This window comes from Fundulus heteroclitus, chromosome 12 (genome assembly GCF_011125445.2).
Source record: "Fundulus heteroclitus isolate FHET01 chromosome 12, MU-UCD_Fhet_4.1, whole genome shotgun sequence".
Taxonomy (NCBI): Eukaryota; Metazoa; Chordata; class Actinopteri; order Cyprinodontiformes; family Fundulidae; genus Fundulus; species Fundulus heteroclitus.
Window position 1 is genome coordinate 48,878,981 of NC_046372.1, and position 23,703 is coordinate 48,902,683.

Sequence of the window (23,703 nt, forward strand, 5' to 3'; positions counted from 1 at the left end):
GTTTTATATAAAAAGGAAACCAAATCCGTTTTAGTGAGTGAAAGTTGTTTTATTGTAGGTTAGATAAGAGCATTGCATTTGAACCACGCAGTTATGATAACAAAAGGCCTGTTTCAGTTCTAGAGTTTTACAAATCAGGAAATTATTCAAAAGTGTTGAAACTGACCCTGTAGTAAACAAAACAACAACAAGAATTTAGGATAGGTATGTGGGCTATACAAAACATGTTCATTGCATTATTTGCACAAAAACTTTCTCAGATAAAGATATTTCACCTCCTTAGTTCTGCCTATTTAGCGGTTATAGGACTGTGTCACACTTATGCAAATAAGCTCCAGCTGGCCCAACTTGATATTTACCCTCGCTCTTTATACACATGAAAATGACTCTAAACAGATGGACAGTGGTACAACGGTACCAATGCTTATAGCCTGGCTTCAACATACATAAAAATAATTTAGCTGTGATCAAAAGTCTGCGATACTGTACCTAAAAAACGTCCTCCCGACATAGACGGATAGGTCTCCCGCTCAGGTAGTATGTGTGTCCGCAGAGAGGCGGAGTGATATGGGAAGAATATTTAATGCGCCTTATAATCCGGATCACCCTATTGTCTATAAATGACAGGTAATTCTGTAAAAGAACACCGACATCAGTGATTTACTGACATATCCATGATGGCCTACGACACACTGCCGACCTGTCCAGGGTGTACCCTGCCTCTCGCCCGGTGAACGCTGGAGATAGGCACCAGCAACCCCCGCGGCCCCATGAGGGAATAAGCGAGTCAGAAAATGGATGGATGGATGGATCCATGATGGCAGCTGTTCTGTTTTGGTTTACCCTGCGTCACACTCGTCAGCATCACGGGTTGGCTTCAATGTGAGTGGTTGAAGTAGCGCGTCAGTAAAGATGACGGACAAGTGGCTTGCAATCATATGCAAGGATTTTTGATAAGGCCGCTCCTTTTGTGTGGCTCCACATGCGTGGAGCCACATGCGTGGCTATGTGGAGCCACACATGTGGAGCTCGGCGGAACTACATCCATCTGGCTTGAGTCAGGTTAGTGGCACTGCTGGACGGGAGAATTAAAAGGGAACGCATATGCAAGGATCTCCAAGACTTCCTGGTCAATGATGATAACTGGGTAATGTGCCAATTTAGACCCTCTTGGCCTAGAGCATTCTGCTATAACCTCCTGTGGACAGTGGTTACCTTGCTTTAACACTGCTTTCACCCGTGCATACTCAGCTGTGGAGTGTACTATCGGCTTCCTAAACTGCCAGTGGAAGTCTTTGATGTATCCCTCCTTGCTCCCTCTCTTACTCAGAATGACAATCCGGACGCACACTCTCCTATAAGACGAGGTATTTCAACACCGAGCACATAAGGATGTCATCCGACATTTAAGACAGTAATAAGATTCCCTTTATAAAGATGCCACGACATGTAGTTGATGCCACTTCATGTAGTTGATATTGCTGCATATGTAAATTCTCCTAACAATTAGATTTAAAAAAAAAAAACGTCAGCTTGTTGTTTTGTCAGGCCAAACTTCCCTCCTCCGTAAAAAGGTTGATTGATATGGTTAATATGCAACTCTATCAAGTTGTCGTCGCTCTGATTGGCTTCAACGATATTTGGCACAGTAGTTGAGCCGATACCGGGAGGCTGATCTGGGACATATTAGCACGACTCACAGCCGGCGCATCAACTGGGGGGAGGAGTGGAGGGGTAAATTTTATTTGCTTGATGGTGTGGTGTGTGCTTGACTTCCTTCAGCTGTTTCTGTTTTTCTGCCTCATTGATATATTATCTCCATATGTCACGGGCCAAGCAACCATGTGTCTGCCTGTGTGAAGTGGTGTGCCTACTTGAAAAATAGCTCACTGTGTATCAATTTTGGCTCAAATACGTATCCCTCAAAAATGTCATTTTCTCAGTGTTGATTTAATCAAAGTATTGTTTGACAGCCTTTGTTGGTTGCATCAGTTCCCTGTCTGTGTGACGTCAGCTGTGTGTTCAGATATCTCCAGATAGCTTTGAAGTGCGGCACATCTGTGCCGACTTATCTGTTGTAAATAGAGACATAAATATTCTGTGTGACTGAGCTGTCAGTTTAGCTCATGTTTACTAAGTTGTACACTTTCTGGTTGCATGGTTTCTTTAAGGATGCTGCCGTTGCAACAGCTACAGGCTCATTATTTATTTACATCAGTATCACTGTCATGGATTTAATTTAACTCCACTACTGTTGCACCTCCCTGGATGAAAGAGGAAACTCTCTATAATTCATTGCCTCTTTGAGCCCCTTTTTCATACTTGCCATAATGGATGCAAGCCACTGCATCCATGTGAATCAGGAAAATGATTCTTGCTTTTCAAATATTTTACAAATACAAATAATTAAAATGCAGTACAACCAGTTCAGGTGGGTGAATCTGTTGCACAGCAACTATACTACGGTTTCCATTTGGGGAACTCTTACTTGTGTCTTACACAGATAATGCCTGGCCTGTTTGGTTCCTTGATCGTAGTTGCATAGTTGAAGCACACAAGGCTCATGTCCACAGCAGATCAACTTATATGATGGCAGTATGTTCATAGTGAAAACCATGATCTTAAAGAGGCTATAAAAGTGCTATTGGAGTATTTTGTTTGGTCGGCCATTTGTGGGACCTTCATGTCAGTTTCACATTGTCTTCTGTAGATAACAGAAATGCCTTTGTAACCCATTCCAGACTCGTAGATGTCTGTGACGTTTTCTAATCTATACTTAAGCGTCTTTATAGTGGGCATTATGTGTTGTTTTTGCAGATCATTTAGCCTACTTTATGTTGTTAGACTGCTTGTTTTTACGTGATTTCTTGTTTCTACATGTCTATGTGTAGCTGGAAAAACTGAACTCAGCTATCCATGAGATGCGGCCATTGGCAGTTAGTTCATCATTTAAGAAGTGGTCAATAACTTTTGCAGTGGGCCAGTTGGTTTGGATAGTTTATTTGCTTTGGGGACAACTTGTAAAGCTAAGCTGGTAGGGTCAAAAACATATTACTAAGAAACCATGTGCTTTGAATGATTGGATTAGTTTGTATCAGCTGAGAAGCCAGGCTCTGGCAGTTTGTCTTCATTCTGCTTCTGCCTTCCCAGAAACATGTCATAAATTGTCCTTTATCTAATATGTCCACACCTGAACAAATATTTGTTTCAGGTTTGGTCCAGGAAAAGACAGGACAATAGTCATAAACCTGTTCAAGATTAAAAATGCAAGCTTGAGTATTGTACATCAGTTAGGCATAAAATTATGACCCCCCCCCCACCATTTACTGCATATTTCCAGAGGCCACAGTAGACTAAGTCCAAGCAATAAGTACCGGGTTTGGGTCTATACCAGCACAGCTTGTTATAAATTGTATAAACTGCGCCCGGTTCAGCTGGAGCTTTTTCCTTCCCGTTAATGGGGAGTTTTTCTTTCCACTGTCGCTTCATGCTTTCTCAGTATGAGGGATTGCTGCAAAGCCATGGACAATGCAGACGACTCTCCCTGTGGCTCTACGCTTCTCCAGGAGTGAATGCTGCTTGTCAGGACTTTGATGCAATCAACTGGTTCCCTTATATAGGAAATTTTTGACCAATCTGTATAATCTGAAACCAATCTCTATAATATGATTGAATTTGACTTTGTAAAGTGCCTTGAGATGACATGTTTCATGAATTGGTGCTATGTAAATAAAATTTAATTGAATTGAATAGAATTATAAGGTTTTAAAAAGATGGTTATGTAATGTGAAAAAAATGTACTACTTTTTAAATTCACGTAATCCATGCCCCAAATTATCCAGGCTTCTGTAGCAATGACTTTCAGGAGAACTTTGTGGGTGGTCTGTCAGTACTGGGCACATCAACAAAGGACATGAGTAGGGCCTCTTACTGTCACAGCCAATGTCACTGTAGTCTGTACCTGCTCATCGGATTCCTCATTCTCTGGCACCATGTCAGCGTGTTTACTTAAGTGAGCTTGAGAAGACTTTTCCTCTGTAATGCCAGTTCAGATGTGACGAAACTGCATTAATTCGGGACGTGACGGACCGTATTTCCCATGATGCAATGTGGTCAAAATGGCCACCAACTCCCATCATGCAACACGGCCCAAAAATGGCCGCCGCCCTAACAACGGAGCTGAGAGATAACGTTACTAGGGAAAATGTATTTATTGCGGTCACGCACCACAATCTATATTCTTCCCTGGCACACCGCCAACCTGAGAAGACACACAAGCTGTTACTCCAAAGTCCTCCCACGCCATGTGCTCAAGTTTCTCGCTGGACCGTGATTTTTCGAAGCAAACGTTATTCCCTGCTTTGCGGATGCAAGAGGTCGACCTAAAAGGTACTTTTAATTCCCTCTGATCAAAAGACTGAGAGCCGCCTTATCTCCCAGTGATCTAAAGAGGACCCCGCTTTGTCTGGCCAACAAAGCGACTGTAAGCCCGGAGGAAGAGACGAAGAAGCCTCCTCATCCCGTCCCAGCTGCTGCCCGCTTCTGCCTACAACCGCGCAGTCGAGACGCATTCAGGACGCCGCATTATTCGGAGCGCTCACGGACCCAGCCGGGACAGCCCTGATCCACGAGTAACGGGGTTCTCCCCTTTTATTTCTTTTTCACCCACAGGGTGTTTCAGAAGTGCCTGGGCAGGTGTAGGAACTTGCTTTTTACTCCAACACGGAGTGTTTTTGTGAAAGCGACTTCGGCTGTGTTTGATTTTGTGGTTCGCAAAGACCCCGCTGCGGGTCCTGCTGTAACTCTTTTCCAAATTCTTTCACCCCTCTCTCTCTCTCTTTCTCTTCTCCTTATCAGTTGAGGCGATCGCTTTGTGGGAGACTTAGTTCGCGTTTTTTCTTTAAACTCATCGGTTAGCTGCGCCCTCTCGAAGCGAGGTATTACCCCATCAGCGTAAGCGTGGTTACGTCATTAGGACCTCCCCTCACGCATCACGCAAGGGTGCAGAGCATACGGCATAATAGTCGCCATCTTGGGAAGGTGTCGGGTGAGTGAACTGTAGGTAGCTTAGCCGGAATAGCTTTTGTAAGACATCAAAGCGTCCAGTGGGACTCTCAAAGCCGTCCTGTCTGTCAATGCTGCTACGTCAAATGCCAACGTCTTGAATGTGTGGTTTAAACAAGTAAGATTCGCTAACCGCTCATTTTAATCCATTTGTTTTTTTTTTTTTTTGTTCTTTTATTTCCCATATATATTTTGCATGTTTAGTTTTAGTAGTGAGTAAGATTTCCATGGTTGTTGAATCAGAGAATTACTGTAACAGGGAATTGCTTTTGGTTCAATAAAAACAACTGCGGAATAGAAATTGTTTTGTGTTCAATCCAATTCACAGTTGCATGGTTATTCAGAATTCAGAGCTACCTCCTTATGGAGTTAACATATGATATTAATACAGAGACATTATCATTGGATTGGTGATAAGGAATAAGGATTTAAACTCTAATTGCAGTTATGTTGGGGTTCTCACAGTCTGCCGGATAAACCTTGTCGGTTAAAATCCGACCAGATCATTTATTCTAGCATAAATGAGTTCATAACAGCTAATTAATTAATGCATTAGTAGTATAAATCATTACAAGCTTCTAGCTAACATCACCACCATTTGAACTATATTTTGTTATATTAGTTGAATGACTTATTACTTAAATTATAATACCAAATTATAATTAATAATAATAATAAGCATATTCAAACAGCTTCTGGCACAACATCTCACTGGGTACCTGAGACAGCAGGTTGATGCAGAGAGGACAGTTTGAGGGACGGACTTGCCTGTGCAAATTCTCAGTTATCTGGGTCATGGCAACAGCAAACAGTATGCGGTTTGTGGGATATTTTAAAAGGACTCACTAAGTTTTCTTTAAATCTCTTAGAACTTACAAAAGCATACATCTAAGAGGGTTTTAATGAAAATGGCTTTGGCACCAAATGTTTTGGAAGGGCTCGTGTCCCTACGCAGCAGACTGCAGCAGATCTCATTTTAGATGCTGATGCAGTGACTTACATGACATAACCAACCCATCTAATATTCAGCTTAAGGGCTAGGCAGTTTAATTAAAATTTTTGTTCAGTTAAATTTTGCTTAAAGCATCACATTGAAAGGCAAGGTGTAGAAGATGGTGAGAGCAGCGGTGTTGTCTGGTTTAGAGACTGAGGAAGAGTCAGGAGGCAGAGCTGGAGGTAGCAGAGATAAAGATGTTTAGGTTCTCTTTGGGGGTGACGAGGATGGAGAGGATCAGTATGAGCACATCAGAAGGACAGCTCACAGGGTTCCCACGGGTCCTTGAAATCCTTGAAAGTTTGGGAATCTGAAAAAATAAATTCAAGGCCCTTGAAAGTTCTTGAAAACAGCCAAAAAAAACACCTTGTCCTTGAAAGTCCTTGAATTTTTTTGTGGGGTTGAAAGTTCACACGGATGATGACTTATGTGTCATTATTTTACTACCACACAATCTTTTAAAATTATGTTGATTCCGCAGACTTTTAATTTGCAAAAGTATGTTCGCTCTTCTTCGTTAGTTGGTAGGTTACGGTTTAGGCCTACGTGCGTCCAATAGGTTACATTCACGCAGTGTTGCAAACTCAGTGACTTTGTCGCTATATTTAGCGACTTTTCAGACCCCTCCAGCGACTCTTTTTCAAAAAAGCGACTAGCGACAAATCTAGCAACTTTTGGAGACTCTTACGTGAAAGCACGTATCGTTCATACTCTTGTCCTCCAGTGGCAAGTATTGCCATGGGGCGCCTCCCCCGTCCCAACCCCGTTCTCCCGCTACCGCAGGAGTCCCTCTCAGCGCTGCAGTCAGAGCCACAGCATGTTTACCCTCAGTGTCCAGACTGCAAATGTAGCGCGCATGCGCCGGGATTCCCGGTGCAGGTTGATGAAACAAATTGATATAATTCTGAACATCTGCACTTTTTTCCATAAAATTCCATGAAACGGTAGGCTAATGTACATCTTATATGTAATGTAGTATGGCATAGCCATGTACTGTGGATATAAATGTAGGCTATGAATATGATCAATATCAATGTAGGCTATAAATTAAGTCCACTTTCTTGCATTGCTTCTGACCCAACAACTTCTATGCTGTTTAGTCTTTTATTGAATTTGCATTGTATTAAAATATGATAAACTATTCAGCGGTCACAGTAGGTAAATGCCGCCACGTGTGGTCCTTGAATTTGAGGAAATTGGTCCTGGAAAGTCCTTGAAAGGTCCTTGAATTTGATGTTCACCAAGGTGTGGGAACCCTGAGCTCATGTTAGATGTTTTGAAGACAAAGGCAGAGAGGCCAGACAGAGATGACTGATGGTGAGGACATCGGTAGAAGGATTTCTATAGAAAGGTTTCTATAGAAGGAAACTCATTTGAAAACCTGTTCTGGATTTAGCCGGGATCAAAAGAAGATCTGGGATGAAACAGATTCCTATTGTTCATTGGATTAAAGACATAGCAAAAAAATTCTGTTTCTTCACTTTTCCCTCTCCTGTATAGTCCAGATCTCTTTATGTCAAGTAAGATGAGTTTACCTCATCTTACTTGAACATGCTGGAGTTTTCTCCGGCTGTATTCTTCTTCTCTTTACCAGTTTGTAAACTTTCTAGATCAGGGGTGTCAAACTCATTTTGGTTTAGGGGCCGCATACAGCTTAATCTGATCTCAAGAGGGCCACACGAGTAAACTCATTGCAAGATTAAATAGAACTAATAAAAGTGGACTTGTTATTGATTTTTATATTAAATGAATTTCACTTTTACACAATATATTATGAATAACCTCAGCGTTTTTAAGAAAAGTATGTGCAATTTCAACAATACTTTTACTCAGTTAAACATTTACTTGTGCATTATGCATAGGAACTGATCACAGTGATTGCACAATGTTGAAAAACATTTATTCACATTTTTTGGAACTTATAAACACTGTCCTGCATGACAAAATACATCAAACAGATAAAAATTAAGAAATGATTTAAATTTTTTCACACCTGAAGCTTAATCTGCTAATTAAAACAGCGCCCCTCGTGGACAATATAGGAACTGCATATTTTCAATTAAACGAAGTACATGTTTTTTTTCAATAATTGTTTTTATATCATTCTCTTCCTTTTATCTCCTCTTTCTTTCACATTTTCTTTTCTTCTTCTTGTTTTTCCTTTCCTCTCCTACTTTCCGATTGTAGTGTCCATATCATTTTAAATATACCCCGCATGAATTATAATAAAACTATTCACATTCATAAATCAAGCGGAGCACTATGTGAAAAGCTGTACTGCTCCACATGTGAAAGTCAAATCTGATGAGCTCTTTTTGGCATTAAGACAACAATTATTATTGCCACATTGCCAGAAAGGACACTGGAGAAAAAAAAAAAAAATACATATATTTTTTTTTTATTTTTTTTTTGGGGGGGGGATTTTTTGCGGCTCTAGTGGCTCGCTTTTTTTTTCGAAAGTAGGCTGACAAGAAGGGGGATAGAAGAGGGGGAGAGACATTCGGCAAAGGACCGCGGGTCGGATTCGAACCTGGGTTGACCGGATCCGGCCCGCGGGCCGTATGTTTGACACCCCTGTTCTAGATAAAGAACAGAACACAATTTCAACCTAGATGTAGCAGACCTCTAGGTGTCGTTAGTTATTTGTGTTATGTCATTAATTTCTTTCTTGCATTTCCTTTTCTGGCTTTGTTTTTCTTTAAATTGGCTAATTGGCCTTGTTTAATTCATGTGTACCCAAGTTCTATGTCTTTCGGATGACAAAAATAAAAAGAACAGAATACACACAGAAGAAGATACCCATTGCCACATTTTATCCTTGTCCATACCTGGCTCTCCACAGTGTTGCTTAAGCGTCTTGTTCTTGTTTTTCCATCAGCCTCTGCTGCATTAAAGCTGCAGTAAGGAGTTCAGAGAAAACTGTGGACTTAACCTCAAATTTTGAACATGCACACCTTCCAGACCCCTCCCACTTCTCTCTGCTGTGCTGCACCCCTTCCTCCACAGCTCCTCCCCCACAAAGGAGCCTGCCGTGCTGCTCTGATGTTCACCTGTGTCTGTTTTCTGAGCATAGGGTTGGGAATTGATAAGATTTTCACGATTCCGATTTCCTTATCGATTCTGTGAAACGATTCGATTCCTCACCGATTCTGTTATCGATTCCAATTTGGGGAAATTTTTTCAACCTCTTAAACAAAGATAGACATGGTATTAAGCATTTAAATTTAAAGTAATACTAATTTAACATTTTAGAGACATAAAAAGACAACAAATAAGCATTAAAGTACGGTTCATAGGTTGGATTCTGAATGTTATAAGATAAGTATTGTCATGGTTTAGTTTTGATTCGGCTTTGGTTTACTATTATTCTCAGTTTTTCCACCTTGTTTGGGTTTTAGTTATGTTTTGACCATATTCATTGTCAACTTTTAGTTTCCTCCTTCCCTTCCACTCAGCCTTCACTTCACTCTCCTTGCAGTCAGTCACACCTGTTAGTAATTATTCAGTCAGATGCATTTCACCTGTTTGTCTTCCTATTTAAACCTCCCTCTGCCTCACTCTAGTGCTGGTCCGTCTTCTATTATCGTCCACTCCATGTCAGTCCTCGACCTCATCTTGGAAGATCAATTTCTGTTGTTTCATTTAAGGACTTTGTATCTCACTGCTGTTCCTGGGAAGTTCTGCTCTGTGTTCTGGTGTCTCCAGAGATCAGCTAACCTGACTAGCCGCTCTGAGAAAGCTCAGCTCTGTGCCATGCCATCCAGCTTCGTTGGACTCTCTCTCAAGGCTGTCAGCTCCTGCCCTCACCTGCGCCCCTGAGCCTCCGTATTTCTGTATCTCCGGTTACATCTCCCATCTATCATCTACCCTACAATAAACCTCTCAAACTTTTGTTCTGCGTGTGTGTTCTGAGTTCATCGTAAAACAAAATCCTGACAAGTATAAAACTCATCTTTAGAACCAATCTCTGCTCAAAATGGTGATCTGCACCACCTAATCTACTTTCAGCAGTTATCAGTTATTGCAGCCGTAAACTGCAGAAAATACGGGCAGAGCGGCTCCTTCTGAGTTTACTCTGCTCCTGTCAGGATGAGTTGCAGTGCGTTATGAGGCGGAGGGATATTTCAGCGTCACTTAGTTTAGAGCCCAAACAATCAACTTCACTTTCAGAAACAAGCCCAAAAAAATCTTTAACCCGCAACTCATGAAATTTACAAGCGACTTTAGAAAAAAGAAGACCAAAGTTGCATAAAATAAGTGGGCTTCGCAACAGTGAGCATTGTGTCGTATCACTCTGCCGTTCTGGTCGGTAAACAAATGTCCCGTCAAATTCTACATTATTAAAAAGAAAAACCTACCGAAAAGTCTTGCTCTCATGTCATCTTGAAGACATTCTTCTTCGAAATGTTGGCTACAGACGACGTTTTTTCTCTCTGGCCAGAAGCACGATGGCAAGTAGGCAATCCAACAAAAGAGCCCGTGGTGGATCATGAATCGGAAAGGTGAAAAAACAAGTTTTTTTTTCACTTTTACCCGATGTATTGGAACATCCAACTGCCATGCACGTGGACATTGTTGCTTTAACAATAGCTCTCGCGAATTTCAATAGTGAAGTCCTCTGGAAATCCAAAATAATTGTTGTTGTCGAGCACAGTGCCTTACTGCGACATTACGTCACAGGATGTGATGTCGGGCGGCCATTATTGTCCGTATTTGGGCAATAATGGCTGCCCCCATACACAGTCATCGAGACGACAATTTATGCTTTTATTTTCTTATTGATTAATGCTAAATTCATTAAATCACCACGAACGTATTAGTTTTAGGTATAGCTAATGATCTACTGATTTTTTCTTGTTGACTCCTTTAAAATGAAGCCAAACTTTCGATCGCTTTACCCGATGGGGTGCCATTATTTTTTGTTTTGCTTTTCTAGACTTACACCTGGTCACATCGTACTTGCTTACTGAATGCCGTGTGCGTAACTTGTGTAAAAAACGTGACGTAAGTCGTGCTGCCCGGCTCTGGTACCTGGAATCCATAAGAGAATCGTTAAGCGAGCTGTCAAACGGTGCCATGGAATTGGAACACACGGAACCGGTTCTGAACAGGAACCGGTTTTCGATTCCCATCCCTATCTGAGCAGGTGCCACTACAGAAATGGGCAGTTTTCCTGTAAAGTAGGTTGTTGCTCCACCATTTCTTAGCACAGCTGCAGCCCACTGGCAATCTCGAGCTTGAAGGATAGTAGCGCTCTGTGGGGGAGGGTTGTGAGCAGCACGTACACAAGAGTGATTTAAACCAATCAGGGCCAGTCATGGCTCTGATTGGTTGTTTCTGACCAGGAGCTGTGTATCTCTGCTAATGGCAATGGTGGCTTGTCACACTAAGTCTTAATTACCTTAGCAGCATCTTTGAAAGTGTAATTTGATTTTAATGGGTAGAAATTGTCCATCAACAACAGAAAGATCTTACCTGTCACAATAATCACTATTTCAGTTAATCAATACTAAAAAGTGTATTCTTTAAAAATATGACTTATGTTCATCTTACCACAACTTTGCACACCATCGCTGCAGAAACAATTACCTTAACCGCGTCTGCAGAGGGGTGGGGTTGTCACCTGAACGATCATGTCGAAACCATTGAGCTGCTGCTGGAAAAACGTTGCTAACATGGCAAAAACAGCTGGAGAAGAACCTTGCCAATGGTACTTGTCCTAGCAGGTTTAGAAATAACGGGGCAGTGAAATGACGAGCATGCCCACTCAATTACACCACCGATCAGTAGAAAATGAATTAGGGGCCAATGTGGCTAAAAAAGAGTAAACATTTAAGAAACAGTACATCAAGATAGAAACTACTTGTCAGAACATGTAGCAACCAATCTGCTAACTGCAGTTGATCAATAAACAAAAATCTGATGCTAAATTACAAGAAATGCAGGAACTAAACAGCTGCTGCTGAATGAGACTATGCAGAACAGATCTCTGTTTACGCTAGTAAAGTATCTATTACAATTAACTGTACAATCCTGGTCTAGTTATGTTGTGACACCATTATTAAGATAAGATTAACTTTACAGTGCAAAAGAAATTTCTCTTGGATACAAACACTGGCTGGCTGCTGCATAAATATAACATCCATAAATCACATAAGATTGACACTCATATCCACTTTACCCCAAGAATATCTCACAATGTTCAAATGCTAATACAGAAAGATCATGATAAAATCCATCCATCCATTTTCCAAACTGCTTAATCCCTCATGGGAGTTGCTGGTGCCTATCTCCAGCGTTCAGTGGGCGAGAGGCAGGGTACACCCTGGACAGGTCGCCAGTCTGTCGCAGGGCAACACAGAGAGACAAACAGGACAAACAACCATTCACACCTAAGGACAATTTGGAGAAGCCAATTAACCTAACAGTCATGTTTTTGGACTGTGGGAGGAAGCCGGAGTACCTGGAGAGAACCCACACATGGATAGGGAGAACATGCAAACTCCATGCAGAAAGACCCAGGGGTGTACTCGAACCCAGGACCTTCTTGCTGCAAGGCAACAGTGCTACCCACTGCGCCACTGTGCAGCCCATGATAAAATCAAAAGTGCAAAAAATATACTAAATGCAGTTTACCTTTACATTCTGCGACTACAGTTTAGCTTTTTCCCCCTTTTTTTGATCTTAAAGGCTTTGAAGGAGAGTGCAACGAACAAGTTCTTGTAGCGGTTCAAGGTCGGTCGTGTCTTTTCTCTCTGCAGCAAATAACATATTTGGATTATGCCCTCCCTATCTCTACTCCTGGATTGTTATGGCGGACAATGCTCAGAAAAGCTCCCGGCTACCCCCTTCCCCGCGGACACCTGTGGATGCTTTTGCTGAACTGTGGGCCAGCTGATAACATCAAGGACAATGGCCTCTGGAGAGTGTTCACGGAGATATAAACACCTTCACCCAAACACACACACATTACTGATACTCATAAAACTGATGAACTTACGTACACGCGACAGGTCTCAAATGTTTTACCTTCTGCATATATGTGTCTTGTGTTATTTGTGCTTTTCGTGCTATGAGGGTGTTATTTTTTGTCAGTTGTTTGACTCTTTATTTGTGAGAGCATAAATTGTCAAACATCAGCCTTTTTTTTCTCCCTCCCTTTTCCCCCATGTTGTTGTAATCTTCCTTCAACAGATAATGGCAACGCGTTGTAGACAGTATTGTCCTTGGCTGCACGGCCTCAGTGAACCGTCTCCCCCCTGAAATGTTTGTGATGTTTATGTAATGGTGATGGTGCTTAAACAGCAATTTCCCTCTGGGATTATTAAAGTATGTCTGATTCTGATTCTGATACATGCAGGGAATCTGCATGAAGCTGATACTTTGAATGAAGGATGTGAGTAGGGTCTGAGATCATTTTCTGGGCCTGTCTGGTATTGTCTCCTTAAAGATGGTCTGAAGCGAGGGGTCCTGCTTGACTCCCATCAACCTAATAGCTCTTTGTGTAAGCCTTGTGAGCTGGGTTTTCATTTAGACAGACCAGACCAGGCTGAGATGCTGTACCTAATGATGCTCTCAGTTCCTGCATGATAAAAGAGCAGCATCCTCTTCTGACTAAAACGACTGACATTAATAAAACTGTCTAATGACATCAGGATGAAGGAGGTATGAATTACAAGGCTCTTTGAGCAGCCATGATCGCAGAATGCAAAAGAAAATGATAAGAGACTTCTCAGTTCCAACAAGTTTGCAAGAATTGATACAGTAATTTTTCAAAGCAAACAGAGTGTTTTTAGATTTTCTTTTAAATTTATGGGCCCGAACAAAGTGCCAGTGTTTGTCTTTAAAATGTTGAGATGGTAATGATTCAACATATTTATATGGAAGACTGAGAACACATATGAGTCCTTTTGGCTGCTCCTATATTCAGGGGTCGCAACAGGAAGTCATTCCGCTTGTGATATATCAATGTTTTAACCATTCAACAAAGCAACCAATGGGAGAAAGCTGTCAGGATCCCCAGGGGTTTGATTACGTATTGTAGCTCCCAGGCGATCCTGCAACCTGTTTATGTTTTGCACGTTTAGTATTGTTCAGTCTTAGATCCTTGTTTCTGTCAGTTTAGTTTTCTGTTCAGTATTTCTGTTAATGGTGTATTCTTGTATCTGTTAGGTTCAGTTCGCCCTCTGCCCCTGCCAGCTCACTGCCCTCTCTTTCCTTCTCCTTAACTGCCTTTTACTCGTCTCACCCGTGTAATCTGCTCCTTACGTCTCTTTCCCTTTATACTCAGTCAGCTCAGCCATAATCATTCGTAAGGTCCTCCAGCATACTACCCTGTTCTGATCTCATACGTGCTATGCTCCTGGTTCTTGTTTTCCTGTCAATCTGTAAGCCATGATTATTTATTTAATAAATACACCATACAACATGCGTCTCCTGAGCTCTTGTCTGCGGTTTGGTACAACAAACCTGATAAAAGCGGATTTTTGAAAATGAAATATAGGGGGAAAATATTTTAGAAGAACAATATTTTTTTGATTTCGTTAATGTGTGTTCACTTTTTTAATGAACTTTTTAAATTTAGGTGAATTTAAGTGAGCCAAGTTTTTACAATGGCATTGGTAAGGGTTAGCCACCGAATCCCTTAAGGTACAGTAGCCTGTTTTTTTACTTAATTTAAATAATGCAAATGTCCTTGGTGCACATTGTGCCTCGCTGCCATGTTCATAGTCTCTGAAGAACAGAATTTACAATGACTCTCCAACAGGCTGTCTTTATTGTTCAGTATATTCAATTTAGCTGATAGAAGATGATACTTGGGTTAGGAACACACACTCAGCTGTGGTGCTCATGTTTATTTCCCATCAGCTTCCTCTGGAACATCAGCCTCATTCAGCTTAGAGAACGGTGTGGATCAGCTCTCTTTATAATCGCATTATAAATGAGTGGTAAGCATCTGCTTAATAATACATCAGCAGTAATGATACAGGTCCTTTGTCATTGAGTTGGCTGAATACTTCACCAAAACACTCAGTATGTCTGTGAGGTTTAACTCCAGAAATAGGATTGGCCATCTTGGCATCCAGCCTGTACTCCGAGCAACTGTTGACCACAGTAGGTCAAAGGCTGCCGTTATTCTCTTGTACGCAGTGTATTTTTTGGACCATAAGGCATACTGGATTATAAGGCGCATTAAATATTCTTCCACACACACTTATGTGTAATACTACACATAAGTGTGTAATATTACTTCGCCCCTCCGCGTACACAGCTCTCTCTTGAAAGGGAAAGCTTTCTGTCTCTGTCAGGAGGGCAGAGTAGTTGGTAACTTTTATATTAAATTAACTGACTAGGTTTATTGTTGCTAGCGCATACTCCAGCCTTACATGAATACACTTCTAGTTTAGACATTACAGTAAGGCAGTCATGTAGACAGCTCAGGGGTCCGACATGGTGTACCGTAATGCTCCGAATATCCATTGAGTGGAGCAGCTTTGTTGCTTACCAAAGTTGTACCTACACATTTTAACACATTTTTGAGCACAGTGTATAATCGGTCAGTAAGCACAACAAGTACAGTAATCATATATAAAATGCACCAGATTATAAGACGCACCATAAATTTTTAACAAAATTTAAGGATTTTAAGTGTGCGTTATAGTCCAAAAAAATGGTACTGGTTGTGTTTTTACCTTTTTTCTTTGGATGGTGTCTTTTCTGTTATAGATTGTAGTTGCTGCTCTGCTTGCTGTTACTTGTCTGTGTTTTTTTTTTTTTTTAAATATTGTGCGGGCTTTGGAATTCAAAGTCACACTCCTTTTTTGTACCCTCAAGCTTGGTGAATAAAGTCTGATTCTGATTCTGGTTCTAATTCTAATCATTCACAGGGTTTACCTTTTGGACAAAATTTCTGTGTGATACAGACTGAAAAGTTGATCAAGCAAGTCAACCCCACACATTGCTTCATTATATAGCTTGATCACCTGTGGACCGAACCCACGAAATTGTCCCTGCTTTATGTCTCACCGCTGCACTTCATGCCAACACCAACAAAGTTGGACGCCATGATGTCTGACCTACTTTTAAACCATTTGACCAGTATCACCGTACAACAACTTCATCATAGCCTCCTTGTGGGTTTTTCGCCATCTCTTTGTCAGACTGTCAAGGAGGGCTGACAAAGGTACAGACCCTTGCTCTCTAAGCAGCATGAATTTTCGGTTAATCCATCTTCTGTTTTTTGGAATATGACTGTGTGCGTATGGTATATGCAGCATCCATAATTCCTTTTGTAAACACCAGCTGTATGGGACATCATGTCTTTGGCTCAGTCACTTCAAGTGCAGTAGACAGTCAGAGTGGGGTCTGATTCGGGTTCTATTTAAATAGGAATGAGAACAACCACAAAAATTATGTAAAAATCAACACTCACAAAAAGATCATGAGCTTTAAGAGCTGCACCGTGAACAGACTCTAACAAGCTCTAGCTGTTTACTTTTTGTTTGATCCAATCCCTGCTAGAAGAACAGTTTTATGTGGGGAGGCTAGATGACTAATCTGATGTGGGTGGTTTTGTTCTTAACATTACATTACAAAATAATCTGAATACCAGATTTAGACACTTATCAAATGTTTATATTTTGACTGAAGAGAAAACAGTAAAAGATCTAAATGTCAGGTTTGACTGTGTTAATGTGTGTTTGAAGTGTTTCTCCTGAAGTTATAAAGAGATCATACCATCATCAGTTCAAGGATTCAACAAACAGAAACCAGAACCAACAATAAATTTCAACCATGACAGTCCTGAGCCATGCACTGTGGAGGCTTTGTAAGCTGTACTTCTATGTCAGTCAGAGTGTCCACACAGTTCTGCATGTGTTATCTATCTTATTTGCACACAGAGTCAGAATTTACATACAGCCATCAGAGGCATGAGCTTCATGGTAATTCTGAGCTCGTAATGAATTATTTGAACTATTCTTTCTTTGTGGAAAGATTATAACACACACAACTTCAGTGTTCCTGTAAATCAAGAATAGGTGAAGGATTTGGAATTCAATTGTTCAATTGTCTCTAAAGGAGGCTCAGGATTAAAAGCATTCAGTTAGTGTGCTTTACTTATTGGAACACCCAATTGTGTCTGGATTTCAAGTTAAGGAATGTTGATCCACCAGTCAGAAAAGACTGCTGGATATCCTATTTATTTGAAAGACAAAGAATCTTCCAAATAAAATAATAAAATGGCAGAATTAGAATGGCATTGTCATGATCTAGGTTTTTGTTTGTTTGTTTTGGACCTTTCCAAAATCGGCTCCACTCCCTTCATGCACCACTCATCCCCCAATCAGCTCAGCCACTTACTAGCCACCACTCTGCACCTTATCTGCTTCAGCTGTTTCCTGTGCACTGCTATTTTGTCCACTTTGGTGAGCCTTCAGCCTGAATCTGGTCAAATTTGTCACATTTGTTTAGAATTTGCTTTGACTGTTCTAGTTGAACTGTTAACTGAAACATCATTAGTTTAAATTTGTAGTTCAACTGTTTTTAAAATAAATATTATTTGCTTTTCGTTATATTTAGTTTATTTTGTCAGTTTTTCTACATTATACTCCAACTGTTTCTTTTTTTTACTTGCTTTTATTCTCTTTTAATTTTTCCTATATTTTAACCATGTAAAGCACTTTACATTGTCCTTGTACTGAAATGTGCTTTACTAATAAATTTGCCTTGCCTTGCCTTTCAGTATTCTGCTGGAGTCTGGTATATAAAGGCAGAAGAAAAGGTGGAGGAGATGAGCTTGCTTGAGCTGCAGTGGAAGACAGCTCACAGGGGCATCAGATGATGGTTAATTACTGTTGTGCAGGAGGGACGTGGCAGCATGTAGAGAGACAACCAGGACCAGCGCCAAATTAGCCACATAAAACAGGCAACCCGAATCATAGCTGACTATGAAAAATTCCATACTGGACTTCAAGCAACACAGATTATGTGTCTGTGTTATCCCTTTTGCTGGTGTATATTTTCCTTCCAGCCTTCTTGCTGCAAGGCAACAGCGCTACCGAACGCACCACTCTTTCTATAAAGAGTAACAAATAAATATTTTTCATGATAATCTTATTTTTTTAGCTGTTTTTTATGTGTGTCTATGTGCTGCTGCAGCCTGTGTTATGTGGTGTAACCTTATCTTTCAAATCTATTGGAATCATTCAGAAGATAGGTTTTGTTGTTTTATGTGGTTTCTTGTCTTGTTTTGAAAGAGCCGATTGTTGGTCCATGACCTTCTCTTTCATAAACACACACACAGTGTGTGTGTGTGTGTGTGTGTGTGTGTGTGTGTGTGTGTGTGTGTGCGTGTGTGTGTGTGTGTGTGTGTGTGTGTGTGTGTGTGTGTGTGTGTGTGTGTTTGCTGAGACAAAACGACTTTATGGTTCTGAATGAACAATAGAACAAGAGAGCCCTGTTCGCAATCAGGCAAACTCTTTCTGGAAGAGGAGTTTGTGTCCTCATGTGACCTTGTAATCATGCAACACTTTACTACAATTCATGGAGGTGGTGATGTGGAGAAAAGATCTCAAAGGTTAAATGACGGACACTCAATACCGGTGTGCAGCTGAAAAACACAGAAAAGAGGAACCATACAAACGCTTCAGTTTCACATGTCCACAGCTGTCCAGAGTATACCAGGTTTATTTTAACCCTGACTGTTTCACTTCTTGGGTGAAGAATGTCTGGAGAAGGGGCTGGATTGGCTCGTCTTGGCAGCACAGCCACTTCTGGCAGCCTGCTCTTTGTCCATTTAAGATATTAATGTTTTATTAGGTACTTGCAGTATTTTTCTTGTATCTGTAAAAATGAAAAGAGAGAGGACAAGAAAAGGATTAGCTTTGGGACCAATTCAGTTTAGGAGAAAGATATTTCTTGTTCCTCTTCTTTGTACTAACATCATCAATGGAGTTACCTCAGATTTGCCTGGGCCGCAGCAGATGCACTACATCAGGCTGTAATCTTTTTTCTTTTCTCTTCTGCAGTGGGTGCTGGCATTTGAAATTTTCATCCCACTAGTCCTCTTCTTCATCCTCCTGGGTCTGAGACAGAAGAAACCAGCCATCCCCGTCAAGGAAGGTAGGCAGCCTAATGCGGTCCTGAATAGAGACTGGACGGGGATTGTTGCATGATATGGTTATGTGCATCCTTTAAACGATTTTGAGGTTTACATCGACAACCAGAAAGAGACACCTCAGCACTCCTTTACACATTACCTCTTACACTTGCAAGAACAGCTGTCCAGGAAAGCTCACCTGAACCCAAGGACAAATATTCCATGTTTAATATAGATAAAACAACCTGCCAGAGAGGTGCTATGAAAGAATAAGAGCATGAGAACTTAGTTCCCTTATTATCTCAAAATATTCCTCTGTAGAAGAGATTTATCTCAGATTTTATAATCCAAGTAAGCAGATACCACAGTCCTTAGTGCTGACTTGTTGTGACATCTGGAAGGATTTTATTGTGCATTCTAACTTTTGTAGTTAGTGCACTAAATTAATTGTCATTATAGAGTATATCATCAATTCAGAGCAATTCAGCTAAACTTCGAAAGAGGATGAAATAAATTCTAGTTAAGTAGGTGTGCAGAAATGCATTCACTGTGGCAGCATGACAAGTAAGTGGTTATCACATGTACTGTTGAGAAATACCGCTTTCACTGCAGGTCAAATAGTACTGAGTGCTGCTTCCAGTCTACCTTTGTCCAGAATGAAAAAAAACAAACAAGGGTTGGTTTGTGCATTATTTTTGTAGGACTCTCTGCATTTCTAAACTACACAAATTTAATGTTTGACATAGGTAAGCAGAGTAAATGCCAAACACAGTTTTCAATTGATGATCTTTTTGATTAATTTAAAGAAACAACCCACACCAACCTGGCTCTTTTTGTAAACACAGTCTATACTTTCTTTTTTTTTTCTTCTGTGATTCCTGCGGGGAGAATTTCAAATTATGTGGACACTACAATGTGAAAGTAGGAGAGTAAAGGAAGAACAAAAAAAAGAGAAAAAAAGAAAGAGAAGAGGTGAAAGAAAGAAGAGATAAAAGGGAAAGAATGATAAAACGTCTTCCGTCTGCTTCATCACCTGAAAAGAGGACAGCACAACCAACAGACATAGTGTAACAAATACAATAGAGTAACACCTTCATACCATTGCTAAATCATATGTATTATTATGTATTATTATTTAAACTGACATGTGTAAAGTGATACCTGAGAAAAGAAAGTGAAAAATAAATAAATAACTAGATAAATAAATTACGGGCTTTCTGTATATAAGTGAACACTTAGAACCTGGAACCCAGCACCTGTGGGTGTTTGTGAGGGTGCACTTGTGTATGTGAAATTTATCCAGAAGGAAATTGCTCAATAGTGGTTGTGAAGAACCAAAGGCCTGCCTTCCCCGAGCACCGAGGCAGGCGCCTGCGGACCCATAACCCCGGACTCCCAAAGGGCCCCCCACATCAGAGTGCCCAAGAGGGGCCAACACAAGAAATCTGCAACCCCCCCCCCCCAAGGGAAGAGGAGAGACGACCCAGAGGAAATCCCCCAGCCACTGCAATGTCGAAGCCCCCAGAGGCCCCAGGGGCGCCCCGTCCCCCGGGGGGCCAGGCCCCCGCGAAGCAGTCACCAAACCCGAGGGCCGGCAATGCTCCAGCGGCCCAAGGCGCCAGCCAGCGGAGGGGGGCAGGACCAACGGGGGATCGGCTCTGCACCTAGCGGAGACTTTAGATGTTCTTGGGAGAGGGAGCGGACCGGACCCGAACCTGGCAAAAAAACAAACAAAAAAAAAAAAAAACTCATTCACACCATCCCACCCTAGTGCTCTACTCACCACACACATAATTACAAAAAAAAAAAAAACCACGCTGTACACGCACATAACACTCACATCCAACAACCCCCTAAATACCTAATAAACCCACTCCCTCCCCCACCTTATCCTAGCCACCCGCCCCCCCCCACCCCTTTCTGGGGAGAGCAGAGGCGTCAGCCCTAGTCCCGGGCAAGCCGTTTGTGCCCGACAGCAACCCCCCGCCAAGACTCCGGACCCAGTGGCCCGCTCCTCCTCCAGGCCCCAGACTCCATGCCGCAATCGGGGAACGGGGGTGTGGAAAACCCCGATCCTCCCTACGTCCGCTCAGATGTTGTGTTGTTGCATGTTGTTCTCAAATGTGTTTAAAACTGAGAGTGCCAAAGGGGTGCCCGGCACAGCACACACACACCCCTCCGGAAGGTAGCTGGTGCCGGCGCACCCCCTCCAAGGAACTGCCCAGAACCCTTAATGTCTAAATGCGAGAGGGGGTGAAGGGAGCCATCCGAGGCGAGCCTCACACAACATAAGCCCCCCCCCCCCCTCCCCCCCCAGATGTCTTCCCCCCTACCCCCCATACCATGGCCTACATGAATGTGCGTTGTGAAAATGTTTGGAGTGAAAGTGTCTAAAATGCATAATAAAATTGGGGTGAGGGACGTCATCAGAAAGTGGCAACCTCCAGTAACGCCCCCCTCCCCAAGGTCCTACATGTGTGGCAGCGTGATGGAGCAGGCAAAGGGAGGAGTCCGGGGAGTCCCAGGGAGCCAGTTCCCCTACTGACTCCAATAGGCACCCGCGCTCCCCGAAAGGCCACCCGGAGAGGGGGGCCCCACCAGCGGCACCACCATAGCTCGGGGGCCACGGGAAGGCGGCAGGGCCCGCGAGCCAACCAACCACCAGGACCAAGACCGACACCCCCCCCCCCCACCCCCCAGCCCACCCACCAAGCCTACTGCCCCCCCCCCCCCCCAAAAAAAAAATAAAAATAAATAATAATAATAATAATAAATAAAAAAGAGGGGGGACCCTGGCTAGCCAGCCCGCACGAGCCATCCAAAACCCCCACCCCCAGGCGAAACCCGCACCGGGAGACTGCAAGACTGTTGCCCTGGTCTTCTGGAGCTGATGTGTGCCAGGCTTCAGCCACCGGACAGATCACCTCACACTTGACTCCACAGTCCTGTGGCACACAGAGGAGATTATGGCTGACTCAAATTACCAGCAGTGCTCTTTAATGCTGTGGCTCAGGTGCAAGGAGTTCGTCCTGTACCCGCTGGGTTGCCACTTCTATCCACCACTCTGACCGTCTCAGTCATTGTGTCCTTGGGCCAGACACTTCACCCGCCTTTCCTGCTGGCGGTGGTCAGAGGGCCCCGTGGCGCAGATTGTTAGGCAGCTCTGCTCCTGTCAGTCTGTAAAAATCAAGTTTATATCTCTTAAACAGCCTTTAATCTGCTCCAGCCAGAATAATGGTCAGCTAAAATAATTGTGGTGATGTCTGTATTGCAGTTTTAATTCTGTTGAATTCTGTTGTTCTGTTTGCATCAATTATTCTAACATAATATGTTTAAATGCCCACAATGCGTTTCACATAGCTAGGCCATTGCTATGTTCTCTGACCATCTACCGCCTGCGATGCACTAAGTAGTAATTAGAGACATCTTAAGATGGCAGACATTTGCTTTGGTTTGGGTCTGCTTACAGAGGGCAGGAGCACGTGCAGGTGTCTTTCAGCCCTAAAATCTGCTTTTAAACTCAGCTATACCGCCCTTTAATTGAATGTTGCATGTGCGTTTGCAAACATGCTGTTGTCTACATGCATTTTATCCAAACATGTTTTTTCCATTGCTTGCTTATGTAATACTATTGATTTGACATGTCTTAGCACCACCCTATGCAGTAGTCTAGTTTTGTTAAGATCGGTTCCTTTTGACTGTTTTAAGCTTTGATAGCTCAGAGCGCCCACTATTGCTTGCAGCCATTGAACAGCAGCATCCAGTTGATTTTGATGTGCCTTTCTTGTTTTTGTTTGTTTTTCACTTCACCTCTACATTCTGCCTGCTGTTCTTCCTTTGTTCCTCTCTCTCTGCCCAATGTTCTCATTGTTCCTGTGCATGATGCATGTCCTCAACATGTTGGATGGACCAGTGTGTAAGTGTGACTGTCTTTTAATGCTATTTTGAAAAGATAATAATCCCTAACTGAGCAGACATATGAATCAGCTTCCCTCTGACCAGGATACCCTAATCTCCCTGAACATGTATGGCTTTCTTTCCCTGTCTGTGTTTGGACTAAATGTTGTTTAAACCAGATGACGGTCATTCAGCAACGCACCACATCTTTGTGATGCAACATAAAAAAAGTCTTGTTTGCCAGTTGAAAGGCACAAAGGGGGTCCGATTATTATTAAGTAACACATATTCCATCTTTTTGCTTCATTAACTCAGACTGTCAGTGTGAGGTTTTCTCACTTGGGCTTCACTCAGAGGGTTCTCAGCAATGTGCATACAGCTGCAACTGGATGGTAATCACCGTAGGCAGGTCCAGTTTCTCTGTAGGGATGGTGCTGCAGCTAATTCTTAACTGGTTCTCTCAAAGAACCAAACAGCCAGCTTTGGGCCACATCGCTACGTACATTAAAATGTCTCTTCATGGTGCAGGGAGTCAGTTTAACTACAATACTGCCAATACTCCTAATCATTTATCTCAGCATCACTGTAAATTGATATCCCAGCAGCACCTGGCTGAAGCATTTTGGTTTTAAAACAACTGGTGTTTGGG

General features: G+C 42.2%; 1 protein-coding gene across 6 annotated transcripts in view; it reads left to right on the top strand.

Annotated features, from left to right (window-relative positions):
- Positions 1 to 23,703, top strand: part of abca2 (ATP-binding cassette, sub-family A (ABC1), member 2) — a 243,795-nt gene that overhangs the window by 8,785 nt on the left and 211,307 nt on the right. For 5 of the 6 annotated variants that reach the window (XR_004932179.1, XM_036144720.1, XM_036144715.1 and 2 more), the window contains exons 2-3: positions 19,087 to 19,180; positions 23,071 to 23,073. Coding sequence is in view for 5 of the 6 variants with exons in the window: in XM_036144720.1 (XP_036000613.1) it covers positions 19,087 to 19,180; positions 23,071 to 23,073 (97 nt within the window). In the remaining variant the exon portion in view is untranslated. The remainder of the gene's footprint in view (positions 1 to 19,086; positions 19,181 to 23,070; positions 23,074 to 23,703) is intronic. The other variant, XM_036144716.1, reaches the window with a different exon arrangement.